At 53.6% G+C, this 25,119-nt stretch overlaps 12 protein-coding genes across 12 annotated transcripts; 5 read left to right on the top strand and 7 right to left on the bottom strand.

Moving 5' to 3' along the window:
* Positions 1-1,040: 1,040 nt before the first annotated feature.
* Positions 1,041-2,874, top strand: AYL99_05446 (hypothetical protein; the record flags this gene model as incomplete). The annotated part of the gene is made up of 4 exons (XM_018836958.1): positions 1,041-1,322; positions 1,384-2,238; positions 2,309-2,675; positions 2,750-2,874. 4 exons carry the CDS (start codon positions 1,041-1,043, stop codon positions 2,872-2,874), a joined length of 1,629 nt encoding a protein of 542 aa, XP_018693811.1.
* Positions 2,875-3,387: 513 nt separating this feature from the next.
* Positions 3,388-4,146, top strand: AYL99_05445 (hypothetical protein; the record flags this gene model as incomplete). The annotated part of the gene is made up of 2 exons (XM_018836957.1): positions 3,388-3,423; positions 3,562-4,146. The coding sequence occupies 2 exons, from the start codon at positions 3,388-3,390 to the stop codon at positions 4,144-4,146; spliced, it is 621 nt and encodes a 206-aa protein (XP_018693810.1).
* Positions 4,147-4,572: 426 nt separating this feature from the next.
* On the bottom strand, positions 4,573-6,246 carry AYL99_05444 (hypothetical protein; the record flags this gene model as incomplete). Its single annotated transcript, XM_018836956.1, has 2 exons — positions 4,573-5,547; positions 5,617-6,246. 2 exons carry the CDS (start codon positions 6,244-6,246, stop codon positions 4,573-4,575), a joined length of 1,605 nt encoding a protein of 534 aa, XP_018693809.1.
* A 1,120-nt stretch (positions 6,247-7,366) lies between these two features.
* Positions 7,367-8,259, bottom strand: AYL99_05443 (hypothetical protein; the record flags this gene model as incomplete). Its single annotated transcript, XM_018836955.1, has 2 exons — positions 7,367-7,495; positions 7,612-8,259. 2 exons carry the CDS (start codon positions 8,257-8,259, stop codon positions 7,367-7,369), a joined length of 777 nt encoding a protein of 258 aa, XP_018693808.1.
* A 397-nt stretch (positions 8,260-8,656) lies between these two features.
* On the top strand, positions 8,657-10,024 carry AYL99_05442 (4-hydroxyphenylpyruvate dioxygenase; the record flags this gene model as incomplete). The annotated part of the gene is made up of 3 exons (XM_018836954.1): positions 8,657-9,329; positions 9,381-9,959; positions 10,017-10,024. 3 exons carry the CDS (start codon positions 8,657-8,659, stop codon positions 10,022-10,024), a joined length of 1,260 nt encoding a protein of 419 aa, XP_018693807.1.
* A 667-nt stretch (positions 10,025-10,691) lies between these two features.
* AYL99_05441 (hypothetical protein) lies at positions 10,692-12,644 on the top strand (the record flags this gene model as incomplete). The annotated part of the gene is made up of 5 exons (XM_018836953.1): positions 10,692-10,717; positions 10,764-10,916; positions 10,964-11,280; positions 11,333-12,219; positions 12,273-12,644. 5 exons carry the CDS (start codon positions 10,692-10,694, stop codon positions 12,642-12,644), a joined length of 1,755 nt encoding a protein of 584 aa, XP_018693806.1.
* Positions 12,645-13,104: 460 nt separating this feature from the next.
* AYL99_05440 (hypothetical protein) lies at positions 13,105-13,738 on the top strand (the record flags this gene model as incomplete). Its single annotated transcript, XM_018836952.1, has 5 exons — positions 13,105-13,135; positions 13,191-13,217; positions 13,269-13,317; positions 13,373-13,388; positions 13,442-13,738. The coding sequence occupies 5 exons, from the start codon at positions 13,105-13,107 to the stop codon at positions 13,736-13,738; spliced, it is 420 nt and encodes a 139-aa protein (XP_018693805.1).
* Positions 13,739-14,955: 1,217 nt separating this feature from the next.
* On the bottom strand, positions 14,956-17,441 carry AYL99_05439 (hypothetical protein; the record flags this gene model as incomplete). Its single annotated transcript, XM_018836951.1, has 2 exons — positions 14,956-15,947; positions 16,013-17,441. The coding sequence occupies 2 exons, from the start codon at positions 17,439-17,441 to the stop codon at positions 14,956-14,958; spliced, it is 2,421 nt and encodes an 806-aa protein (XP_018693804.1).
* Positions 17,442-18,374: 933 nt separating this feature from the next.
* On the bottom strand, positions 18,375-19,199 carry AYL99_05438 (hypothetical protein; the record flags this gene model as incomplete). The annotated part of the gene is made up of 1 exon (XM_018836950.1): positions 18,375-19,199. The coding sequence occupies one exon, from the start codon at positions 19,197-19,199 to the stop codon at positions 18,375-18,377; it is 825 nt and encodes a 274-aa protein (XP_018693803.1).
* A 972-nt stretch (positions 19,200-20,171) lies between these two features.
* Positions 20,172-20,765, bottom strand: AYL99_05437 (hypothetical protein; the record flags this gene model as incomplete). Its single annotated transcript, XM_018836949.1, has 1 exon — positions 20,172-20,765. One exon carries the CDS (start codon positions 20,763-20,765, stop codon positions 20,172-20,174), a length of 594 nt encoding a protein of 197 aa, XP_018693802.1.
* Positions 20,766-21,666: 901 nt separating this feature from the next.
* On the bottom strand, positions 21,667-22,216 carry AYL99_05436 (hypothetical protein; the record flags this gene model as incomplete). The annotated part of the gene is made up of 2 exons (XM_018836948.1): positions 21,667-21,683; positions 21,787-22,216. The coding sequence occupies 2 exons, from the start codon at positions 22,214-22,216 to the stop codon at positions 21,667-21,669; spliced, it is 447 nt and encodes a 148-aa protein (XP_018693801.1).
* Positions 22,217-23,098: 882 nt separating this feature from the next.
* Positions 23,099-24,154, bottom strand: AYL99_05435 (hypothetical protein; the record flags this gene model as incomplete). The annotated part of the gene is made up of 1 exon (XM_018836947.1): positions 23,099-24,154. The coding sequence occupies one exon, from the start codon at positions 24,152-24,154 to the stop codon at positions 23,099-23,101; it is 1,056 nt and encodes a 351-aa protein (XP_018693800.1).
* Positions 24,155-25,119: the final 965 nt, after the last annotated feature.

Genomic DNA, 25,119 nt, shown 5'->3' with positions numbered 1-25,119 from the left:
TCGACATTGTGGTCGTCGGCCCGCCAGTCGCAGTGGACGTACAGTCAAACAAGCCTGGTCAAGCCTGGTGCACCTGAGGCAAGTAGAAGTCACGGACGTACGCTCGCACCGTTCTTTGAGCTCATAGCATCTGTCACATGCAGCCCGGACTCCACGACGTTGGGACATCATTGATGCCATTCCACTCTCTCTAAGAACTCCGATTAGGGAACAGGACAGAGTCTAGCAAGGAGATGAGATAAGCCGTGATTCGCGAATGGCTCTGTCACCAGGTGCAGGTCTTCTTAATCCTCCGGTTCCGGTCCACGAGGGCCCCGCTGAGAGCGCTGCCCAGAGGGCGAGGATGCGTTCATCAGAGGCCGGTCAGCACAGCTTAGTGGTCAAGGGGAGATTGGATTTCTGAAGTACGAAGGAGATGGGAGCGTGGATATTGGTAGTGAGGCAGGTCTCGAAGTCCAAGAACCGACATTGCCAAGTTTCTGACTAGCGAATCCACAATCGACCGGAACATTGGCCGGAGGTTTTAGTCTCTGGGGGTAGGGAGACAACGTCGTACACTTCGAGGGCCTTAGCCCGCTCTGTGGAGTCGACAGAGGGCTAGGGATGCCAGATCCAGCCTTTCACAGAGCTAATGGTGTCTTGTGTTGAGGAGGTGACAATGGATGCCGCGAAGGAGACCTCATACCAGGATATTATGATCCATACACCTCGACGACGATGACCAATCGGCATGATGAGGTATCAACTGTAGGTATAGTTGGCGCTTACTTTCAGAATGTCACTGTTGGGCCTAATGCAGCTGCCTTGCCCTGCGGCGCAGGCATCTGAAACCCGGAACCGGCGAATTCTCAATGAATTTGGGTGCTCAGGTACAACTCTACGCATCTCCACTTTAGTTGCCCACGGCCAGATGCTCAGCACGCCTTGGAAAAAGGGTCAAGACCTCGAAGTATAAGAATGGAAGAATGGATAGCTACTTTGGCAGTAGAGACACTCACCTCACCAAACTGCCACTAATTCGCATCGAGGGAAAGGGCAATATGTCGAAGGTTTTCCGTGACTACAAAATCATTGCGGCCGAGAAGCAATTGGAACGTCAGAGCAAGATCCCCAAAGAGTGGCTGCTATCCTCAGATCAATACCATGGCGCCACGAATCTCATGCAAGTGCCGCGGACGTGTGGCATCTTGACCGACACCGAGTGCCAAATCACCTCCGACTTTGATGCCACTGCCCTTCTAGAGAAGCTCAGGGACGGAGTTTGGACAGCGGAACAGGTCACAGTCGCCTTTTGCAAGAGGGCGGCCATTGCTCAGCAGTTGGTTTGTCAATCCCTTCTTTCTCTCCTGACATTCCTCTCTCATGAGCTCATCAGTACGACAGACCAACTGCTTGACGGAGATTTTCTTTGACAGAGGCATAGAGCAAGCGCGTGCTCTGGATCGCGAACGGCAAGAAAACCCCCAAAAGCCGCTTCGCCCGCTTCACGGGCTCCCGATCTCGCTCAAAGATAGCTTTCAAGTTGCGGGTTACGATACGTCGACCGGACTGGCATGTTTTGTCAACGAGCCAGCGGACGAAGACAGTGGCACGGCTGCCATGCTGCTGGACCTGGGTGCAGTTCTTTACTGCAAGACCAATCTTCCCCAAACGATCATGACCGGTGATAGCCACAACAATGTCTTCGGCAGGACCTTGAACCCTCGCAATACGGCATTGACGGCGGGTGGAAGCACCGGTGGCGAGGGCGCCCTTCTTGCCCTTCGAGGAAGCGTGCTCGGTGTCGGGACAGACATTGGCGGCAGCATTCGTGTCCCGGCTCTCTGCAACGGCATCTATGGATTTCGACCCAGTGTCGGGCTGGTACCGCACGGGGGCGTCAGGGACCTCACGACTCCGGGAACAGATGGAGTGCGTTCGTCGGCAGGCCCCATGGCAACGTCGCTTCGCGATGTTGCTCTTTTCCTCAAAACCACCATGCTGGCAGATACTTGGCGGTATGACAGCACCGTGATATCGATCCCGTGGGTAAATCTCGAATCTAAGCAAAAGATTCGGATAGGCCTCGTCCTGGACGACGGGATCCTCACCCCCTCACCGCCGGTCCGACGTGGCCTCAAAAAGGCAGCGGAACTTCTCCAAGCAAGCGGGAAGGTTGAACTCATTCCGATGGTTTTGCCTAACGTCGGCGACCATTATGGCGACTTACTCAAGTACTGGACACTGCTGGGAAGCGAGGTAAGTTGCAATGTGGCCCCCCGGTGCCAAAGTATGATATAAATCTGACGGACAATTCCCTCATCTCAAGAACTACCTGGAGCTCTTCGCTCGGACAGGGGAGCCCGAGGTTCCTTCCGTCAAAGCCATTGGGATCACGTCCTTCCCAGGCACAGACCTACGTGGGTTCTTCGATCTCAACGTGCGCCGTCAAGCAGCAGCACGCAACTATCTCAAGCTCTTCCGTGATAACGCCATCGACGCGATCATGATGCCACCAGCACCACACACCGCCGTACCTTTGGACAATTGGAAGACGGCCTCTTACACGGGCTTGTGGAATTATCTCGACTACCCGGCCGTCGTTATCCCAGTGGATACGGTGTGCGAGTCGGACGTTGTGGATGACCCCAGCAATGCCAAATATGGCGCTGAGGATGCTCGCATGTACAGTCTTTGTACGCAAACCGTCCTTTTAAGTCCCCTACCCCGGTGAAGCATTGACAAACTTCTGACTGTTCTTACCTTGCAGATACGGGACCCGAAGATTATAAAGACGCGCCTATTTGTGTGCAGCTGGTTGGATACCGGTATAGAGATGAAGCATTGGCCAACACAGCTGCTCTGGTGGATTCAATCGTCAACGGCACAGACTGATGGGGTGGGTAGAGAATTGATCCACATACTTGGGATGTACATGGCTATCTAGAGCAGCGTATCAGCCTCACTCCAACAGAGCAGACAATCTAAATGAAAAGTCACGATGTTGAGGATCCAAGATTTACTTGTAACTTGAGGAAATCGGGAGAATAGTTTCTCCGGCTGAACCTCGGAGTAACTGGTGGGGCGAGTGGTCACCAGGCTTGGCAGGTCCCCGCCATCGTCATCCGCTGCATCGCTGCAACTGCGATGTGCAACAGGCTTGACATCTCACACAAGGCATTCGTTTTCAGGCGACTTATATCCCATTCTCCCTGCCGCTACATATCACGCAAAGGGTTGACGCCTCGGAGCGAATCCTAAAGCCACTTCTTCCCTCGCACCATCCCGATCGATATACCCCAGCTGCTCTATCTCTGGGCGATCGCTTGAACTGCTAGCCGCTCTATCCGCGCCAGGGACTGCGGTCGTGTGTTGGTCTCGCAGGACATCCCTACAATCACGATCGCAATGTCTGGCCTTGAGAAGGCTCTCTTCAACCTGAAGGTATGTTCTCGGCCCTTATACGAGCGACCGGGAAAGCCAGCTGCACGGCTGCCCTCTGATCAGCAAAATGGGCGGCGGGTCTGCCTGAACCACCACTGGCCCTCTCCAATATCAATAGACTGACCACGCGACCTTCAGTTCACTTCCAAGCAGCTCAACAGGCAAGCTGCCAAAGCCGACCGAGATTCTCGTGCCGAACAAGCCAAACTCAAGAAAGCCTTGACCCAAACCCCACCTCAACCCCAGATCGCTCGGCTCTATGCCACGAATTCGGTCCGCAACTCCCAGCAAAGAATCCAGCTTCTGACGCTGGCAGCCCGGATCGATGCCGTAGCCGCCCGTGTTCAGACAGCCATCACCATGCGCACCGTGACCGCATCGATGGCGCAGACCGTCAAGGGAATGGATGCCGCGCTAAAGAACATGGATTTGGACAAGATCGGAGCGGTGATGGAGAAGTTTGAGTCACAGTTTGAAGATCTCGACGTCGTGTCGGGCTACTATGAAGGTGTGGCAGGGGGCGTCGAGAGCCAGCAGGTTGGCGTCCAGGGTCAGACCGAGGTCGAGGCCCTGATGAGCAGAGTGGCCGACGAAGCGGGCGTTGAGCTGTCCCAGGAAATGCAGCAGAATGTGCCGGAACATGAGTTGCCGGCCACCGAGACGGCAGAGAGGGCGAAATTGGAGGAAGGCCTGGGAGACCGTCTGAGGGCCTTGAGGAATTGAGAGCACGATAGTCTTGCTGGGGAGAGTCGTTTTCAGAGGGATAGTTATGCTGGCTAGATTCTTACTTGAAGCGAGGAAATCAACCAGGGAGGCAACGCGGCGTTTGAGGTCTCTCTATATAGCCTTTTCAGTCAATATCACGCAGTTCAGCAGCAGAGACAGGTGTAGGTAGGTGGTGTGCTTTGTTTGTTTCTATCCCTAACGGTCTTCATCAACAACATGAGACGCTCTTTGGCCGAGCCACTACAATCAAGGAACATACTGTAGGTCAGATCACAAGTACCACACATGAACAGACAGACACCCCTCACTGCCACACATGCGTGAACAACGACAGGTAGAGTGAGTACACATACACATTCAATCCTCCCAGTCAGTACCTTGAGGGGTTCATGCTTGTTCCCTCGAGCCCTCCTCTTCCCCCAACTACAACAACTTCTCCACCGCCCTCAACCTCTCCTGCCGCCTCGCCTCGGCGATGCGATTGTCCTCGACGATCTGGCTCCGCGCGCCGGCCCAGGGCTTGCGGCGACCCATGTCGAACAGGCGCCAGATGGCCGGGGAGAACACGCCGGAGCGGCACAGGCGGTAGAAGCCCCGGTCGCCACTGGTCCACCAGAAGCGCCAGGCGCGCCAGCTGAAGAGCGAAAAGTGCGCCAGCACGCCCGTGCCGGCCACGCGGTCCAGCCACGGGAGATGGTCCGGCGTGCGCATGAAGACGGTGTGGAAATGCGACGGGGCCCGGGACTGGGTCCGGCGCACCACGTTCTCGCGCCAGGCGATGTGGGCGCGGTGCCACGCCAGCATCTCGTCCAGGGACGGGAGGGGCGTCCGGCCCTGCCAGATCTGCGACACCGCCATGGCCGTCAGCTCGAACAGCACGAAGCCCGGGAACGGGAAGGCGCCCTGGCCCAGGAACGCGAGCGAGTTGCGCACGTCCGCGTCCGGGTGGAGCGGGAAGATGTTGCGGTACAGGTACGGCGCCTCGTCCGCCACCGGGTACGGGTTGTATTCGGCCGGCGCGCAGGGGACGGCGGCTTCGTAGCCCGTGGCGTAGATGATGGCGTCGACTCCCTCGAGCAGGCACCCGTCGGTCAGGCGGACGGCGTGGGGGCCGAGGACCTCCTGCACCGCCGACACGGGCTCTGCGAAGCCGCTCTCCAGGAACGGGTAGATCTCGTCGGCGACCAAGGGCGGGGATGTGGCGATGGACAGGGCTGGGGAGAGATTCCATTCTTTCCGCTGGTTGGGAAATGCTTTTCTCGACATCGCTGCGAACACCGTATCCACGAACCACGTCCACAGCCGGGGGAACCACCGCTCCATGAAAACTTGGACGAACACGAGCGACATGGTTTGCGCTTGGTCGTAGGTCCTGCCGTCTGCTGTGTAGCGAGGAATCTGTGGCGAGAGGTTAATTAGTACGTGATGAACTCGCCGCCCATAAGAAAGGGAGGGTTTTGCATTTACCAGGAGCAAGCCATTCTTGTGCGCAATGTAGACCTTTTTGGCGTGTTCCGACAACTCGACGACCAGGTCCTGCGCGGTGGCATGAAATCCGATCAGGAGGACGTTCTGGCCCCGGAACCGAGACGGATGAGGGAACTCGACGGCGTGAAGGACCTTGCCCTCGAACTTGTGGATGTCCTTCAAAGTGGGCGACCGCGGCACGACGAAGGAGCCGGGGGAGATGAGCAACTTGTCGAAGACGTCGATGCGACTGGTTCCATCCTGGACGTACTCAATGGTCCATTTCCCCTGGGCTCGTGAAAAAGTCTTTACTTCGGCGTTGAGGCGGATATGCGGTCGCAGGCCGAAGTCGTCACAGTAACTCTGCAGGTACGTCCAGATCTGTTTCGCCGTGGGGTAGTCGTCCACATCCTCGGGGAAAGGGTAGTCAGAGATGGCGGCGCGGAAGCGACTGCTGTTGAACACGGTCTTCTCTGTGACCGAGAGCGTCGAGTCGTACGACTGCTTCCATAGTCCACCCACCCAGCTTCGCTTCTCGAACCCGGTCACTGCGAACCCATCTTCTTTGAGGATTTTCAGCGCCATGAGTCCCAAAGGGCCCATCCCGACGATGGCGACGGTGATGGCCATGATGTCCAGCTGAACCACGAAGGTTGTTCGAAGAATGAAGCGGACAAAATGGCTGGTCGGTCTTCTAGTTTCCCCTTCAATCAACCATTAGCAAATGTCTAGGCACCCAGGACTCTCTTATGCCCATGTGTCCTTTAGCATACTCCCTCAGGTAATTCCACGTCATTAGCCTCCGTCAACAGATTTATGTCCCTTGGTTGAGGTGGTATTGGAAAGGAACAGCCAGTGTGCACGGTGGCACATCGACGCAAGCACCTTCGATCACAACGTCAGACATTGAATCGAGAACGGAACCTGATTGGAGCTGTATAGCGCTCGTTTAGGATACAGGTCTTGGGGAAAGCTTCCAGAGCAAACAAAGACCATCAGGCCGTGTTTCCAAGCCTGTTGAGCTGTACGCCTAGACACAGTCAGCGAGTGCCGCCACTGCCTCCTCCGATGATTGACACATCTTATGGCGGGATCGTTTAAGGCAAGCCGTTTTTGATCGTTCAGGCCCTCTGCCTCTGGTTTCAGGAGAACCGTGTCCTCCATACTTCAAGATGTGGTTGTGAAAGTATCTTAAGACTCGTTCAAATCCGAGGGGATCTACCTGCCGTCATTGTTCCTACTGTCTTTCCAGATAAGAGCGAACTAGGCAAGCAGGTCTTCGCCATCAATCTGTTGTCAAGGGGTTCGCTGACTCCCGACTCATGCTGACAGTGCCCACATACCAGTTTTCAAGTATTGACACACGTACATCTTGTAGGATCCACTGAGCTCATGGAGGTGTCTCATAGACACAGAGTACCCCAGCACTGCTTGATCCCCCGCTGACCGGTACAAAAGGGACAGTCATTTGCGGGTGTGATGATGAGCCTGGAGTGACAAGAGAGGAAGTCATGGTACTGTAAGACCTTCTCTTGTCTATTTAGTCAGCTCGAGGTGGCTTTCGGATGCTCCGTGTGGGCTCGAAGTAATGCAAACATGCCCTGACGGCGTATCGATGCGTGGTCCAGATCAACAAAGTGTCAAATTGCAGACACAAACCCGGCCGGCACGTGCACGGACCGTGAAGGCATCCGCGTTTGGACCCATAGAAACATAATCCGTTGAGCCATGTGACACGGACCTCGTGCGCTTATCGGCGGAGAACGTCATAGGGCGGATTTGCTCCGCGATCATTGTTCATGTAGCACGTCTTTGTGCAGGTCGAGGACAGTGGAGCGGAGAGCAGGGACTGTCTAGGATCACGGATGTCCAGCAACGCCTACCGAGCATTAGTTGTGTCGTTCAGACTTGTCACTCTCATGCACTCCTACTACCCTGCAGCACTATCTGCGGTTGGTAAAACTCGGATATTTCCTTCGTCAACGCCTCCCTCACTATCGATCCACACAGCTTTGCGTACGGGTTGGTCTTCACCGCAAGCTGCCGTGCGGTTTCATTTCCATACCGGCCTCCCATCCCCAGCTCCCGGCTTGCCGCCTCCTCGAGCTCCGCGGTTGATAGTGCCTTGAGATGTGGTACCGTCGTTAGCATCTTTCGATTGTCGTCGGACTTGCTGGCCAGAAGCAGGAGATAGCCCCGGTGCGTATGTGCCGACGCAAGCACTTTGGCGTCAAAGCTCGAAAGTGTTGCACTGGGTCCAGCTGGAGTCGCGAGTGAAATGGCTTGTGCAAGGTCTCGGAAGATCTCGGCCACGATGCCTGGGTTCCCAGGAAGGTCTTCGTCTCTGATAAGCATTCGTCGTGCTTGCGCTCTGTTGTTCCATGCTGAGGCATATGAGGGTTCATTCGTGATGATTTCAGTCAGCTGAGCGATTGAGTGCTCGATGTCACTTCGTTGGGGGTGTTCCTGGTTGACTGATTGCAGTGCACGTCGTTCTTGTTCCCAAAGGCTTTTCAGACTGCCGGGTGACTTGTCGCCAAGCCCGCTGTTGTTGATCTGTACAGTATTTGATAGCGAGGATTCAGGATCGAATAGTGCAGACAAGACACTCGAGTCATTGGGGCTCAGTCCAGAGGCTCCCATACTGAGGGTAGCTTTGGAAGGAACAAGACGATTGCTCAAAGGGATGGTCCTCAGTTGACTTATTGGCAGGAGGTTACTCCAGTGCGGTGATGGAAAGATAACCTTGCGTCGTATGATAAGAATCAGGTATAATATCTTCAAGTTGAGATAGATTGTTTCATCACCCAGAACCCTCCCTTTGTTGAGGCAATCTTCGCTTATTGCCGGAAGTCGTGCCCGGAAGTGCCTTGGTGCCTTCCGTCCCCACAACAACTGAGGTATTCCCCTGTTCGCCATATGAGCAATTCCTTATCATATAAACACTCGTCGATATCGAGTCGTGGTTCATGAGTGCAAGTTGCCGGCTCTCATACACCTTCACGATTGTCAAACCTCTCATCAGGCGAAGAAGTTCGAGATGGCGCCCAGTGCTGTGTCCCCATCCCCCGTCCCACCTCATGAGATCAAACAGAAGTCGATTTATGGCGATACGGCACCGGTGCAGTCATTGCCCAACACCCCCAAGAAGATCGCCAGTTACCGAGGGTATGACCATGTTGCATGGTGGGTAGGAAATGCCAAGCAAGCGGCAGCGTTCTATGTCTCTCGGATGGGCTTTGAGCGAATTGCATATCGTGGACTCGAGACTGGTTCGAGAGTGGTCGCTTCTCATGTTGTCCGCAACGGAGAAGTCGTTTTCGTCCTCACCTCGCCACTGCATGGCCCCGATTCGAAGGTGCCCTGGCTTTCGGATGACGATCGAACACTGCTAAAGGAGATGCACGATCACCTGACCACCCATGGGGATGCCGTCCGCGACGTTGCTTTTGAGGTTGACGACGTTGCTGCAGTATATGATGCAGCTGTTGTAAAGGGCGCATATCCTGTTGCAGCACCCAGGACCACGAATGATGACTTTGGGTCAGCAAAAATGGCGTCGATCAAAACGTACGGTGATACCATTCATACTCTGATTGAGCGCCAAAAGTACCACGGAGCCTTTCTGCCGGGTTATCGAGCGGTAAAAGAGGTCGAGAGAACCGCCAAGTATCTTCCCTCAGTCGATTTGGCCGTCATTGACCACTGCGTGGGTAAGTTGGACTTGCTGCTTGCGCTTTGAGCTCTGGTGCTGATTCGTCTAGGGAACCAAGATTGGGACGAAATGGAGGCGGTCTGCGAGTACTATGAAAGAACACTCGGTTTTCATAGATTCTGGTCGGTGGACGACAAGGATATCTGCACCGACTATTCCGCGTTGAAGTCGGTGGTGATGGCTAGTCCTGACGAGAAGATCAAAATGCCAATCAACGAACCAGCAAAGGGCCTCCGCAAATCACAAATAGAAGAGTATGTCGACTTCTATAACGGCGCCGGCGTCCAGCACATTGCGCTGAGGACCGACGACATCATCACCACGGTGACCAACCTTAAAGAGCGAGGGATTGAGTTCATCACCGTTCCGGACACTTACTATGAAACCATGTCGAAGCGGCTGGAAAGCGCCGGCATGAAGCTCAACGAAGACTTTGCTGCCCTACAAAAACTCGGAATCCTAATCGACTTCGACGAGGGCGGGTATCTGCTGCAGCTCTTCACCAAGCACTTGATGGACAGGCCGACCGTGTTCATCGAGATCATCCAGAGGAACAACTTCTCCGGGTTCGGGGCGGGTAACTTCAAGGCCTTGTTCGAGGCCATTGAGAGGGAGCAGATGGCACGTGGTAATCTGTAGTTGTCAACTACGTACAAGCAATGTTTTGCCCACGTTGCTAGCGTAGCAGTTTAATGCAGGTCATATTCGCTTCTTATGGAGGCGTGAATGTTTAGGGAGGGGCGACAGCAGGTATGTATATAGCAGGCAGTTGGAGTCTTTGAAAGCGCGTAGATTACCTGGATACTTCGGTCCTCTGGCTCCATCATTCTGCTGCGGTCGCCAAATCCAATATGTATTTGCTGAAGGAGAAGCGTGAGATAGAGAAAAGAAGGCGACGTTGAGCCGAAGTGGGATCCGAAAGGTTGAACTAAGAACCTCTTAAATACGGAAAGACTCCCGACCTCCTCCCTACCTCCTCCTTGCCCTCGATCATAAACAACTTCACTCTCTTCGCCATGCACCCAATATTAAATTCGGATAGGTAGGTTGATGGTCGGGTCCGGGCATGAATCAGGCCAGTCCTTTGCAGGGTCGTGTTCGACAAGCTTGCGATCCGTGCAGACGCAAGAAAGTGCGATGCCCCGGGGAAAAACCAAACTGCAGTTTCTGCACACGCCTCCACCAGCAATGCAGCTACTCACGCCACAGCGATGTAGGTGGGTATCGTGTCGAGAAAGACAGGGCAAATGGGCGACAGAATGTGCGGGTGCTCTAGAAGGCGCTGAGAATAGCTGGCTCACGAATCAACTAGGAAGACAACCACCTCGACCGACAGCGTGTCCAGAGGCTGGAGGCTAAGATGGAGAAGATCGTGGACGCTGTCAAGTGGGTAAACTCGTTGAAAAGCTTTAAACTGCGACTGACATTCTAGCACACTCGTTGAGCTGCAAGCTGGACAAACATCGACCAGATTGCATGGGCCTTCAACGTCGCTGCTCGGGAGCTCTTCCAATTCGCCCCAAGGAGGAGGTGATCGCGAGAGTACTGTACAGGGTAGCGTCTCGGGGTTTGATCCTTTCCAACGGTTGTGCCCCTCAATTGCTCCTCAACTACAGTGCTGATTAGTGATAGACCAGATCCCCCAGCCGAACTGCTCCAGACGTTAGTCAAGGTGTACATTGGTAGAATCGCAGACCAACCTCTGCCTTTGTTCGACATCAAAAGACTGCCACTTAGCTCTCAAAAATTCTCAAGAGGACTTCTCAGGAGCTTTCTTGCCTTGACAGTTAGGTATTCGGACAGTGATTTTTACGGCGGCGCCCGTTCTCGCGCCGTGGAGTTCTACAAGACCTCTGCGTCCGAGATATTATTTGCCCAGGCTTCAGAGCCAAGTGGCGACCTGGAAACTCTGCAGGCCTTTTGTCTGCTATGTCTCAGCGAGATTGCAGGTACGATTCAGACTATTCAAAGATCGTTGAGAGCTGACAGTAGATTCAACAGACGGGAAAACGACGAGGGCTTGGATGGCGCTGGGCGTGGCTGTGCGGATGGCTGTCTGCTCAAACATAATGTCCAATACAACCAAAAACGTCACCCCAAATACCGACTTATCTAGATGTTGCTGGAGCTTGTTCATTCTTGACAGAATGCACGGGAGTAGCTTCCGGAGTCTACCAGCCATTTCTACCGAAGAGATCATGCCTGAAATGCCCCCGGCCGCCAAGCTGCCTTTGTCAACCTTGGGAAATCGGTCAGCGGAGTTTGAGGTTGTGGAGGAGAAAGATGCCGGAATCAACTCCTACGTTCTACAGCTGTTGTCCATCTGGGGCCGCTTGATGTCTTACTTGAAGACCATCAAACAGGGCAATCTTGAAGAGGCGTGGACTGCCAACTCCGTCTATCAACAGATCAAGTCAGAAATGTCTCGATTTGAGACCGTTCTTCCAGAAGTCCATCGATTCAAGAATACTCGTTTTCACGACAGAACGCTTTCAGAGCTGGAAGAGCAGCGTGGATATTGGGCGCCCTGGATTTTAACACAGTGCATCTATCATACAATACACTGTACGTTGAATCACCCTTTCCTTCACATTGCCAGGATTCCTGGTCGGCCAAGACTCCGCTCTCCGTCATTCCTCCAACATGCAACCGACCAAGCTGTGCTGCACTCGGCTTGGGTCGTCCTTGTCCTCCGATCGTGCGACGAAAAGAACTTCATCATCTTCGATCCATTTGTTGGACACTTGGCTTCGATGATCGCGACTGCGCAGTTCTTCCTGCAATTCTCCAAGGACGAGTCGTTGGCAAGCAAGGCCGCCAGAGACTTCGAAATGCTAAGAAGCTATGTGGAGAAAATGGCGAACACCCACAGTCACCTGCTGCACACTGTAAGTTCGGGCTGCTTTGCCCATCATTGCCATTTAATGCTCATCATTTGCAGGTATCGAAGCTCGCTAGGCTTGCACAGTTCGCTACATCACAGGTTGACGCGGGTTCGAATAGTCCACCAAAGGTCGAGACGGCACTGTTGTGGGATCTCCTCGACTATGCCGTGTCCTCATCGCCTGTAGTTGACGGCGGCGACTCATCTGACAATGTGGAGTTGAATGTGAATACTCAATTTCTATCTCCAATAAACCCAGACGTGCCATTGCCGCGGACAGCCTTACAGAACTCGCAAGAGCTCAGCTTGTCTGGCCCGAATATGTGGAGTGACGCGACTTTCGAGTTTGACATGGCCGATATCGCGAATCTAACTGATATGTCTGCGTTGATGATGCAAAACGACCCTTGGACCGGTGGCCATCTGTGAACGCTGAGTTGAACATGTCATTTCGCCGCTTGGGACCTGGAGAGGCTGAAGATAATGGACCTGGGACAAGGTACCGACAAGTCAATGTCTCACATCCTATCGGAGGCCAGCGAGACAGGGACAGTCTGTCATTGTCGTGCAACCCACCAGGACTCAACCTGGTCTCTAATATCCACCCACGGGACAAGGCTGTCGGAAGTCGGCAAGGCTGCGCTAAGCTTGGACTGGATCCGAAGTTCATCCGTCCCTGCGCATTGCATTCTGTCCACTCACCCCTTGAGGACAGCTCAACAATTCCGATGGACTCCACGCTGGCATTTACAAGACCCTGATCATTTAGACAAGAGAACGCGTGTTTTCCTGCTGCTTACAGTCTCTTTCAATACCCAGTCAGCCCTCATCTTGTGGCTTACAAAAATACGCGTCACGCTTCAATTTACCACTTGCCCTCACCCCAGAAATGCCCAGCATGTGGCTCACGGATATGCAGAGTATGCGCTCCCCGACTTCCTGACATTGGTACAGAGTGAGGCTGACTACTCGCAGAGATTGGTGTCGCGTTCTGCTCAGGAGGTGAATGAAGTCGCTGGATGCTTCAAGAACCGTAAACTAATTGGCAACAAGGTGGACTGTTCTTGTTCGGTGGTGTCCTCATGTTCTTTGATCGCTCGATGTATGTGTCTCCGGCGCCAGGGCTAGTGGACAACGACATACTGACTTTTTCGCAGGCTAGCGATGGGAAACGTTCGTTCTCCACTTGCAGCTTTCGCAGGACGTGCATGCTGATCGATGCCCAGATCCTGTTCCTCATCGGCCTCACCCTAATCATCGGAATCCAAAAGACCTTTGTCTTCTTCGCCCGGCGTCAAAAACTCAAAGGGACCGCTGCATTCATGGCAGGCATACTTCTCATATTGATTCGGTGGCCTCTCACGGGGTTCCTGGTCGAACTGTACGGCATATTCGTCCTCTTTGGCGACTTCTTTGCGACCATTGCGTCGTTTGCAGGCAATATCCCCATCGTGGGCCCGTACATCCAGATGGCTCTCCAGAAGATCTCGAGTGGTCGCCGGAATGCAGAATTGCCGGTATGAAGGTTGAGGACGGGACGCATTTTGAATATGACTGGATATTCAGTTCCAGAGCCTGGATATGGCTATTTCTGGACCTGCGGGCCCGATTGACACAGATCGATCGGACTTACAGACGCCTGCCTGCCTACCTTGATATCGAGTGATGGTCGCGAATCACACAATTGCGGGGGCCTGCCTACGCCAGTGATCCTATGAAAGAAAATCGAAAACGACGGATAACAACACAATTTGCATCAACCCATCCTCCCACGCCATGCTCGATGGCGAGTCGCCTGTTTCTCATACCAGTGTCGTCGCAAGTGTTGCACACAGTCCACGACCTGATCTTGAGATGGACATGGCTCGCCTCGTTAGCGAAGCCCAAGTTTCAACGTGCACATATCCCGATCTCTGGGAAGGTACCATTAGCAGCCTGGCCCAGAGCCCGCGAGGTTCTGGTCACTGCTCGGTTGCCAAAGCAAGCTCTCATGACTACCTGTCACGACGAAGCATCTGCCCCGGAGCCACCGATCATGCCAGTGCTCAAAGCCACCGGCACTCCTCTGGGATTGTGTTTCTGTGAGAGAGAATCTCTCCTCCGCCCTAAAAAGTCCAGCGTGCCTAGGATCCTAGCCTATCGACAAAACAAAGCCGCAAGTATCATACCCGATGCATGCGACGTCGAGACAGAGGGGAGGGACTAAGATGGAAAACCACTCACTTCAGGCTTGATTCGGGAGGAATGTGTCTTTTGGGGGTATTTCAGAGCTAGAAGATGATGATCCAGCTATCTATGTATGGAGATAACCCCCTACATAGCTCATCCCGACGGACGGACGGACTGGATGGATGGATTGTGCTGGGGACATGCGGAAGCGTCAGGGCCGTTACATGAACAAGGACAAGAACGACGACGACGTTGAACAATTCGTATCCACTGTTTTCCCCTCGCTGCTTTTTTTTTTGGCGCTGCCCTTCGCTCACACAAGATAGATATTCTACCGATTTTACGCTCAACTCGCCATGCCATATCCTAAACCACACATCATATCGCATCGTATCATATCATAACCAGAAGGGCGCAGCGCCTGTTCCTTCTAAGCCCCGCCAACCCGGCTCGGATATCACGTACGTACGTCCTCGTAGGTCCACCGTATATATGTATTTTTGAATATGCAGTAGACAGACAGATAGTAATGTCCTCACTCGCTCGCGCGGATGTCACCACTCCACTCCACTCACAAGCCCTGCGTGTATGAATCAATGCTTCCACCACCGCCGCCGCCACCACCGCCAGGCCACCCGACAAACGCCCCCAGGCCATGGGCATTCACGTCCGGGGCGGTCGCGAGCAGGTCGTAGCCCATGCCCATGCTCCACAGCATGTCGTCCTCGGTCTGCCAGCCGCCAAAGGTGCCCGCGGAGGTGGAGGTGGGCTGGGAGTGCGGCGAGAGGGCGTAGGGGTCGAAGTTGGCGCCGGCGCCCGCGCCGTTGGCATGCTGTTGTTGTTGTTGCTGCTGGGTACCGGCGCCGCCGGTGGGCGTGAATGGCGTGGGAGAGGTGGTGGTGTGCTGTGGCGGGAGCAGGGAGGGCGTGTTGCCTTGGGACGACGAGCCGTACAAGTCCGCGTGCGGGGCGCGATAGGGTTGTTGTCCCTGCATGTGCTGCGATGCGTAGGGCGTGTCCCTGCTGGCGCCGTTTTGTCGCGCACCGCCACCACCCATGGCGGCCGCGGCGTCGAGGGACGCATACCCATCCGCAGTGCCGTTTTCCCCGCCGGCGCCGGCGGTCCTTCCGAGCTGATCGGTGCCCACCATGTTCCGTCTAAGCAGCCTCTCGAACCCGTCGGCCATCGCGTACAGGATATGTCCCTTCCCAGCATGACAGCTGCGGAACAAGGCGATGACCTTTTCGATGAGCGGTTTGGTCTTGGCCTCCGGGTCGATGGTCACGCCGATGCCCGTCCACCGGCTCGACATCTTGATCAGGAAGACCACGGCGAAGGCGATCACGGTGTGCAGGTAGAGGGGCACGCCGACCATGGAGTCACGGATGGACGGTTCTTCGAGCACGATGGTCAGGATCTGGTGCGCCGAGGAAATGGCCTGGGACGCCAGGGGCCGCAGTGACGTGGGCAGGGTGGATGTGGAGGAGATGGTGAAGAGGGAGCGACCCCGGAGGGCGAGCGAGTTGAGCATCATCGACGCAAAGTTGTAGTGGAGTTCAACGCCTGGCAAGGTGACGGGTTAAACAATGAACGCATGGCATGCAGATGAATGGCAGGAAGAGACTCACCAACGGCAGGATAATCTCCCACATGCACGTCCCTATTCAACGCATGTCGGAACTGGTATCTCCAACGGTGTAGATCCTCGATGAAGCGCTGGTGGGTAAGAAGAGTGACATCATCTCCATCCATCAATCTCTCGGCTTCCAAGCCAAAGTGGTTGTACGCTTTACTCAGGATGATGAACAGCGTAACCTGCGAGAGAACCCTTCGATCTGAGGGCGTGCATTCGGGGGCATTGAGAAAGACGTCGTACTCTTTGATGGCTTGCAGTTCCGCCGTCACCGGTGGTCGACCGTACGCGATGCTGAAGTGATGATCGAGGACGTAAAGGAGATACCACAATCGGGCCCGCTCGAAGGCATGTTCGCGGTCACTTGCCGACTGCTTTTGCGAGTACAAGGCTTTGAAGAAGGCCTGGTGCAGATTCAGCTCGGTCGCCATGCGCACGCAATGTCCAGAAAGTTTCCAGCTGAGATCGGGAAGCCAGAATGCTGCGATACAGAGGGCGCGGATGTCCTCGAGGGTGTGGAAGCGGTCGAAGAAAGAGGCGGCGATAAGGTCCCTCAGATGCTTGTGGGCCGACGCGTGGATCTTCTCCTTGCCTGGGATATGGAGCGACGTGACGGTGATCATGGCTGTAAAGAACAGGGTCGAGGACTCGCGAACGGAGAGCAAAGAGCGGGATTCGTGAATGGTGGCGTCGAAGAGATAGCGGGAGAGGGTGGTCTTGAACAAGCTGAACATCTCGTCCGCTTCTTCGACACTGATAACGCCCATAGAGATAAGGTCGTTCTCCATGTTCTTCTTGGAGTTACGACGCGCCGGATCGCCATACTTTAGACGGCTTCGCAGGGTGTTCAGTTGAGTGACCTCGTACAAGCTGCCCATTGGCGCGGGGGCGACCTCGTGCGCATCTTCTGCGTTCGGCTCGCGTGAGTTTTCCCGCGTCGTCTGTGCATTGGATTCGGCAGGAATGGGCTGTGGTGGTGGCTGCAGGTGTTGGGATGGATGAGTGCGAGAGTAAGCCTCCAATGGGGGCATCTTCAGCCGGCACAGAATGTCCTCCACGGCTCTGTCCAGTCGAACAATTGACGGGTGAGGGTTCTCGCCATCATCGTCCAGACTTACTCTCATCCGCTTCGAGGTAATACAGTCCAGACCCAGGCGCTGACATCTCGAACAACCGGCGTCACCTCGTTCCAGACTGTCACACTTGACTTTCAGTTTGCGACAGGCCAGACAGGCTCGGCCCTTGCGCGAAACATGGGGTTCTGCCGGCAGATGATCGGCAGACCTCTTGCGTCCGTGCAGAGGCGATGGATCGGTATTATTGTCGTCGACTGATCCGGTCCATGACGGCTGGCGAGGAATATGGCTGAGCGACGGATTTGATTCCGACGGAGCTGGTTGCGCGTGATCTTTGGAGTCGGTCATGTTCGGTCATTGAGGCACAGCTAGACTGCACTCGGGATTCTGAGAAGAAAAGGTGGACAGGGTGCAAGTATTGAAGATGGAATCAGTGTCCAGCAGGTCAATGGCTGATCATCGGATCAGGCCATAGGGTTTTCGGTGGGCAATTTGGAGCATGGGAAGCGAGTAGCTGGAAGTTCGTTTTTCCTCCGACGGAGACAAATGCGCGCATCCCCGCTTCCCGCTTTTCCGCCTTGTGCTTGGCATCTCGGGACCGCCCCGCTCGCTCCTCCTCACCGCCAATGGGAGCGTTTCATTTTCTTCCTTACCCAATCAAGTAGCTGCCTCGTGACCCGCGTTCTGCTATTAGCCGCAATGTAATTCAACCACAGTTTCCCTCTCAACCTTGTTGCTTTGTTCTTTCTTTTTGATGGAAAGAACCCACAGGCTTGGCTATACCGATGATTGATTGCAGATAACAAGGATATCCAACAACTGCTACGGGTGACTCCTGCGTCTTTTCACGGTGAAGAAGTCTGGAATGCTGTCCAGCAGGCCTGTCTAAGAGTATCCGCCGAATCGAAAGGACTCGTGTGGTGTAGCGATGCAGCGAAATACTGACACGAGAAGGGAAAGGCGGACCAAGGAGAAGATGAGGTGGACAATTTGATTGAAATGCGACAGCTCTCCCCTTTGACGAGCACTTCCTTCCCTACCAAACATGAAAATCCTCTCCATGTTGACGTCTAAGCCTGAGCCCCGCCCCGCAGATTTCGCAGTCGGAAAGCTTCAATCACAAGAACGAACCCGCATGCTTGGACTGGCAAGAACCCTTTCTTGCATGGAAAGCCGTTGCCTGGTTGCGTGTCGCCATACGCCATCATTCAGAAATGATTCAACAACACCGACGGGATCTGCGAACCTTCTCTCAGCCTGCCCCTCTTGCTTGATGGCCGATCACTCCACGAAATGCTCATGCACTCGCAGTTCTTTTAGAGCGATCTCGAAGTCTTGGACTTCGATGCCCAATCTTCTGTTGATGCTGGCACATACGTTGCTCATATCAACCGCTTCGAGGAATCGTTCAAGCGTGTCAATGTTCACCGATTTTCGAACCTCAAGGCTAGAGACGCTCCTGTAAATTACGGAACATCTATCGGCAGCTTCTTTGAGATCTCTGGCTTTCTGGCCAAGCAGCCGAATAGCTGCATGGTGGCGCGTCATAGACTGTGCGAGCAAACTACGCCGCGTTTCCTCATTCAGGAATGGGAAAGACCGTAGCGGCAGTGAGAGCTTTGCGGTGTTCTCGAGCGTCCTTCTGAGTCTTCGAAGATCCTTCAGGAACGAAATGGTTTCGTCTGTGAGAGGGCACATGGCTTCAGCAGCTTGAACGAACGTATCCAGTGGAGAGAGTTCTTCAACCTCAGACTCGTCTGACAATGCGTGCTGTGGCTTTCTATATACGCGAGATTGGTCTTCATGATGAGCGTTGTCTGACACAACTGGAGCGGCGGCGTCAGCGTCGAGGAATGGCTGTAGGCCGTACAGTTCCTGGCCTTTTGGTGTTTCAGCTTCTGCCCTGGCTACAAGAGCTAAGTCGTCCTTGTGTTTCTCTCTTTCTGTGTCCTCTGACTCTGTCTCTCCGGGTGTTGGAGCTACACCCCGCTCCATTTCATACTGCGCGGCTGACAGGTTGAGACCGCCATTACTTGAGGAGCTGAGATCCGCCACGTGCATACTGCCGATTGCAGAGATGCTGTTGTCGCCGATTGGTGGTTCCATTCTGTGCAAAAAGGGAAACTCTCTCAAACAGGAGGTAGAGGCCTCGTAAGTAAAGCGAAGATGTGTGAACATTCGCAGGGACAGTTCGGACTTCAGGGACGTTGTGGATTCGAAGACTCGTGGTCTGGGGCAGGACAGGACAGTTGGTTTCGGTCTGAAGGTCTTGCACGACACAATGATATGTGCATACGCAAGCGAGACAGAGAGCTGTGTCGGAAGACTGGGTGGGTACTAGCTCAACGTGAGAAGTCGGGTAGAGAGATTCTCCCAAAGCGGTCGTTGAGGTTGAGATTCGTGGTGAGAGAAGAGAGAAATCACGCCGAGAAGCGCGGTTGGAAAACAGTGAAGGACAACACCAGCCCCAGGAGTGAAGAAAAAGAGAATACGAACTGTGTCATGGAAAGGATGGGACACTCGATGAACCTGTTTCACTGGAATTTCATGCCTGCCGCAAAGCCAAGTCATTCTGCATCTCGCTGCCTTCGATGTCGTACACATCCCCCTCTTTGAGGAATTTTGTCATTCATTTTCTTTCCTTCCTTCTGTGCTTCTATCTAAGCCTGTTCCTCCTTTGTAAGAGGCTAGACAATGTCCTTTCAAACCTGGCCATCCATACCTTGTTGCCAATACAAAGGATGTGCTACCACTCTCCTTGTCTTCCCGATGACACATAATTCACAGGAACAATGAGGCTTTGTGATATGCGTTGTGTCTTCCATTTGAGACTCCAAGCACGTCCGTACATCCACATAGAGCTGGAGCTAAACCATACGATCTGTATGTGCAGCAGATTAAAGGCATAACTATTCTGCTTCGAATTTGTTCAATCAATCCTTCTTTCCCTAGGGCCTGCCACCCGCCTAGTCCTTATTGTCTAATGTACTAAACAGAGACCGACATGATGATGGTCTTGGCTCCATGCAGTTTTCTCTTGGTCTCTCTGTCGTTGATTCAATTCAATCGTTTGCTTTGTTATCCACTGCCGGTATCATGCGTTGTGTGTCGGTCACATTTCTCAAAGACGTTATGGTACATCTTCCAGGTGTGCTTCACGGAATGAAGCTGGTTCATACAATTGTGTAGGACGGTCGCGGCATTAGGAATCTTTGCCTTGAGCCGCTCATCGCTGTCCGGTGCCACTGCTAGCGCCCACTTGTTGTCGCGATTGAAGAAAACCATGCACTCATTGAGCTGGCTCCAGATACCTAAGCTCATCTTGAGCTCTTCGACCATGAGCTTCAAGACTGTATGTTTCTGAGAGACCCATACCACTCGGAGCATGAGCACGGGCATGTCGTCGTCCCCGGCCCAGCGTGCTTCGTCCATGTACGAGTCCAGCTGCTTCAGCCTTCTCAATTCCCGCTTCGTCTGCGCGTCCTTCTCCTTCCAGTCCGACACCTGGGTGACCAGTCGGAGGGTGAGGTCACAGTGGTGGAGGATGTCCGCCAGCAACGAATCTTCTTGTGGAGACGCAGGCTGAGAGGGGCCTCCATTCAGCAGTCCATGCGGAGTCTCAAGGGCCGGTTCAGATAGCTCCGCCGGTGGTTGCTGGCCAGGGACTTCCATGTCGAGTGGGATGCCCGGGGTCTGAGGGCTGCCGGGCTGTCTCGTGAGTAAGCTGGAAAAATCTCGAAAAATGGTCCTTGACTTACGAGGATCAGTGCCAAACCGAAGAATCGAGACTGAAATATTTATGACACAGCGTGAAGAGGGTGGTTTATTTGATGCCCATGTAGGTGAACACTCCTGGGTAGGAAGGTGAAAGAGGGAGGGAGGGATTCAGTGACTTGAAAGTGAATGTGCAGAGAATAAGGTTGCACCTGCGCTGATAGAGTAAGTCATTGTTCAAGCAATATGTTTGCTTCCTTGTTGTGAAGGCAGGTGCTACTATGGCTTAAATGATTCTCGGAAAGTGGGTTGTTTGAGGTATCTTTTTCTTATTAGAACATGGGTTGCCACGACCCGACTACTCCACCATATTTACCACTATCAGACACCATTACCTTTATCCACCATACAGCGCCCTACACAGCATAATACCACGCTACCCGTTTACAGTCACACAGTATTGTTTGCCCTTAATTGGCTCTAATGGGGCGAATGCTAAGGGGTACAGAATAATAGATCGCAGAGGCTAAGTACGTTTAGGGAGAGTGTAGGTGCACCATCCGCCTTATCTCAATCTTACGATCTCAAACCCGATGTCTCTCGGTGGTGTGTTATTGGGGTGAAACAAATATGTGCTATCCTAGTTGGCGGAGAATGGGAAATGGAACTTGCTTGTCTTGACAATTGATCTTGTGCCGCCCTTGACCAAAGCGAGCTATGATCCCATTGCCATGATCTTCCCCTTACTTTCCGTTGTTATGTCATCCTTTCAGCTTTGTCTTGTTTGTATCCCAACTGTGGAGATGCATAAAGAGAGTCCTCGTTTCCTGCTTGGACGCTCCTCAGAGTACGAAATACCCTAAAGTGCGCTCAGGTCTAGGTGTTTGTTAGTATGCAGACGGTCTTTTAGCCCATCCACGAAGGATTCGACAGTGGTGTTTGATGCTGGAGACCAAGAGCAAGACACCCATGTACTTACCTCTATGGACGACGATCTCCTCACGACACTCTGGGTAGACCCGTGCCATGTCGTGCCAGATGCCGTTCGGTTGTCCCCATTTCGTTGCGTAGTCGTGCTCGAATGTCGTGATCAGATCCTGCAAAGGCTGCCTGCCGGTCCAGTCACTCGTGTGGAAGATCTTGTTGATCGCCGCTTCGACTTGTTCCTCGACACTAACCGTCAATTGGCCTTGAATTCTCTTGTCAGATTCCGGAGAGGACACACGGAGACAGCCATGGTGCTCGAGTTGCCAGAGGAGTCCCACAAAGTCAAGTTCTGCCTTTTTGAAAATATCTCTGAAAGCTTCTATGGTGACGGGGATGGTGTTAGTGTCTTCACAATGTGTGTGTGGACAGGCCGGTCGCTTCGGTGGCGTCTCGACTTCATTGTGTGGTTTTTTGTCAGACATCTTGACAAGAGTTATGGTAGGGCGTTGAAGGAGTTGTTATTGATAATGACTTAATATTCACTTAATGTGGTTCTTCGGCGATGGTTGTGGAGATGTGGTGGATTGATGAAGAGTGAAGCAAGAGCATAGGTGTTTACATACATTTAGACGGTCGTTGAAGCCAATATGTGAAAAGATATATAAAGCATGCGGTGCTCAGACGCGCACAAGACTGCCTCCACTTCCCTGCAACCGTGGAGCTGCCTAGACAATTCACACAGAGATATTCACTTTGTGATGTTCCCCTTTGTCGACTTTTGTGATGCAGCTTCCCTACTGCTGGATGGCTGGGATTCTGCTCACCGGCGCCACCTGCTCTGCTTACATGTTGTTGACTCAAAGAATCACTGACATGTTGAGCTCCAGGAGTTTCAGGTGAGGGTGCTCTTATATCGTACATCATATTGTCCAGGGCGTTCTTTGTTGCAAGGAGGACAAGGTAGAGTGTCAAGGGAATACCTACAAAGGGCCCAAAAGGTTGGCAGTAAGCCATAATATTGGTCTTCAAGGAACAACTCAGTATTTGGCTTCGCTTCGTAAACTTCGGACCAGTCCAATATATCGAAGACCACCCAAAGACCGTCGTCCAGGAGTGACTGAAAAGAAAGAGTTCACGTCGGAATAAATTGTACATTTGGGTCCATTAGGATAGTAGGTGCTCAACTAAACTTGGGTGAATAAGAGCCTTCAAAAGGAGGTTCGCCGTGCAGAGTTTGGCAATATCGTTGAGAGAAGAAGCTGGCAGTGATTACAAATGACGAACATTCTGATATTTACTTCCACAGGATTGTTTGCCTCATCTTCCTGTAGTTCGTCGATGTCCGCCCCGCCTCGACACGTCCTTCACTCAGACACATGGAAATGCGTCTTCGTCACCTTCTTCCCGTCCCGATACCGATCCAGGACTTCATTCACCTTGTCTGCATCGAGCCCCTTCACCACCTCGTACTGATTCGGCTTCACCTTGCCCTCCAGCAAGTACTGTGGCAGGAGTTCCCAGAAGGGCTTGCACGTTTCGAGCTTGGCGTGGGTACTGCCAAAGGTGTTGAGTAACTCGTAGCCTGCCTTTTTCGCGTGGACGAGAGACTCGTCGATCGGGCCGGTGGGCAACAAGCGGGCGACTTTGCCCTTTTTGGTTGACGAGAGGGCGTTGATCGCGATGACCTGAGTCTTGGGAGGGTTGACGGCGTCGTAAGCGTACACCAGCTCGTCGCCGACGAGATCTCGGATTCTCTGGGTGAGTTCATCTGGCGAGGCGTGGCGGTCAATGACGTCGGTGGCACCGTAGGATTTCAACTCCGCCTCGTCGCCGCCGACCACGATGATGCGTCCGATCCCGGCCAGAGCGGCTAGCTGGACACCGTACCTGCCGCAGTTGCTGCCTCCACCAACGATCAGCAGCGTGGTGCCCTTGTAGTCGAAGCTCGACGCGGCGTCGGACCACGGAGCAGGGATGGCCAGCGTCGAAGCATCGAACAACGCGACAACGGGGGCAATTATGTTCGTGGGCAGCGTGGCGCCGTCGTCGTCGGTAAAACCCTCGGGGATCTTCGCCGAGGCGAAGACGTCGGCAATCGCATACTCCTGGAAACCGTTCTGGGCATAAGTTCCGGAGAACCCAGCTTGTGATACAATGTGGTCGCCGACGGCGTATTTGGTCACATCCGGGCCGAGGGCGACGACTTCGCCCACCACGTCGTTCGTGAGGATGGCCGGCAGGGACTGAGCGATGAAGAGGCCAAAGTCACGGGCTTTCTGGTCGTGTGGGTTTGGCCCGGCAACGGTGACGCGGATGAGGACCTGGCCTGGGCCCGGTTCGGCGACGGGGCGATCTGTCTGTAGGACAAGAGGCTTGCCGACCTCGGTGACGAGAAGAGCTTTCTGGGTCTTTGGAACCATGGTTTTAGGCAGGAATTCTGTGATGGATGAGGATGGATTACTTGGGGTAGAGCAGGAAATGCAAAGCTTTATAATGTTTTAGTTGCTAGATGGGCTGTTGGGTCTCGCGACACGATGTTTCGAGGTCTCTTGAGGTTTGTCAGCTGGAATCTCGAGATTATCCGCTCTGCTTCTCATCCACACGCATTTGGGCACGACTCGCTGGCTCTTAAATATTCCTTTGGATGTATGGTGCCATTCATTGAATAACGAGGCTCATGATCTGCTCGCTGTCTCGAGTTGCACCGTCGCAATGTCCGTTGTCCCGTCTCCATCAAGCCACAGCCGCAAGGCTGGAGAGCACTAATCACATTTGTCGTCTTTCGACCGGCTTAATAATTGCAAAATCGGCACAGACAAAACCACTCCGCGGTACAGTTTGCTAAGGTTGAGCTAAGCGAGAGTCTCGGGGTACGGGATTGGGCTTTTGCTGGTGACGACAGGCCTTGCGAGGTTGGCGAAGTGCAGTTGGGGTGGATCGGCTTTGGCGAATCCCGAACAGCCCTGGTCTTTCTTTGGCAATTGTACGAGATAGACTGAGCGGAGGAGCCCAGCTAGAAGTGTGCTCGGCAATAGGGAGCCAACTAAGGACGCAGGTTGGTGTGTCATGTTGCATCAACCCCTGAAGGAAGAAGGAAAGAAAAGGACTGCAGAAGGACAGGCTAACAGGATTGGGGCTTCAGGCTAGAGGCGATTGATAATGAGATGCTGGAGGCGACGTTTGAGTCAATCGAGACTCGGCATCAATCCACTTCTTCGACCGAGTAGCCGTCATATGGCCTGGTAGGACATGACAAACTATATTCACACTTTGAGTAGCACCTAGTAGTAATTACTCTGTGGAGTAGTAGTCCCTGGATTCCGCGTTACTTGATGGGAAGATGATGAAACCTGCCCGGACATAAGAGATGTGGAGGGATATCTGC

The sequence above is a fragment of the Fonsecaea erecta genome (genome assembly GCF_001651985.1).
Source record: "Fonsecaea erecta strain CBS 125763 chromosome Unknown Scaff4, whole genome shotgun sequence".
NCBI classification, from domain to species: domain Eukaryota; kingdom Fungi; phylum Ascomycota; class Eurotiomycetes; order Chaetothyriales; family Herpotrichiellaceae; genus Fonsecaea; species Fonsecaea erecta.
This window is presented reverse-complemented; position numbering and strand designations above follow the sequence as displayed.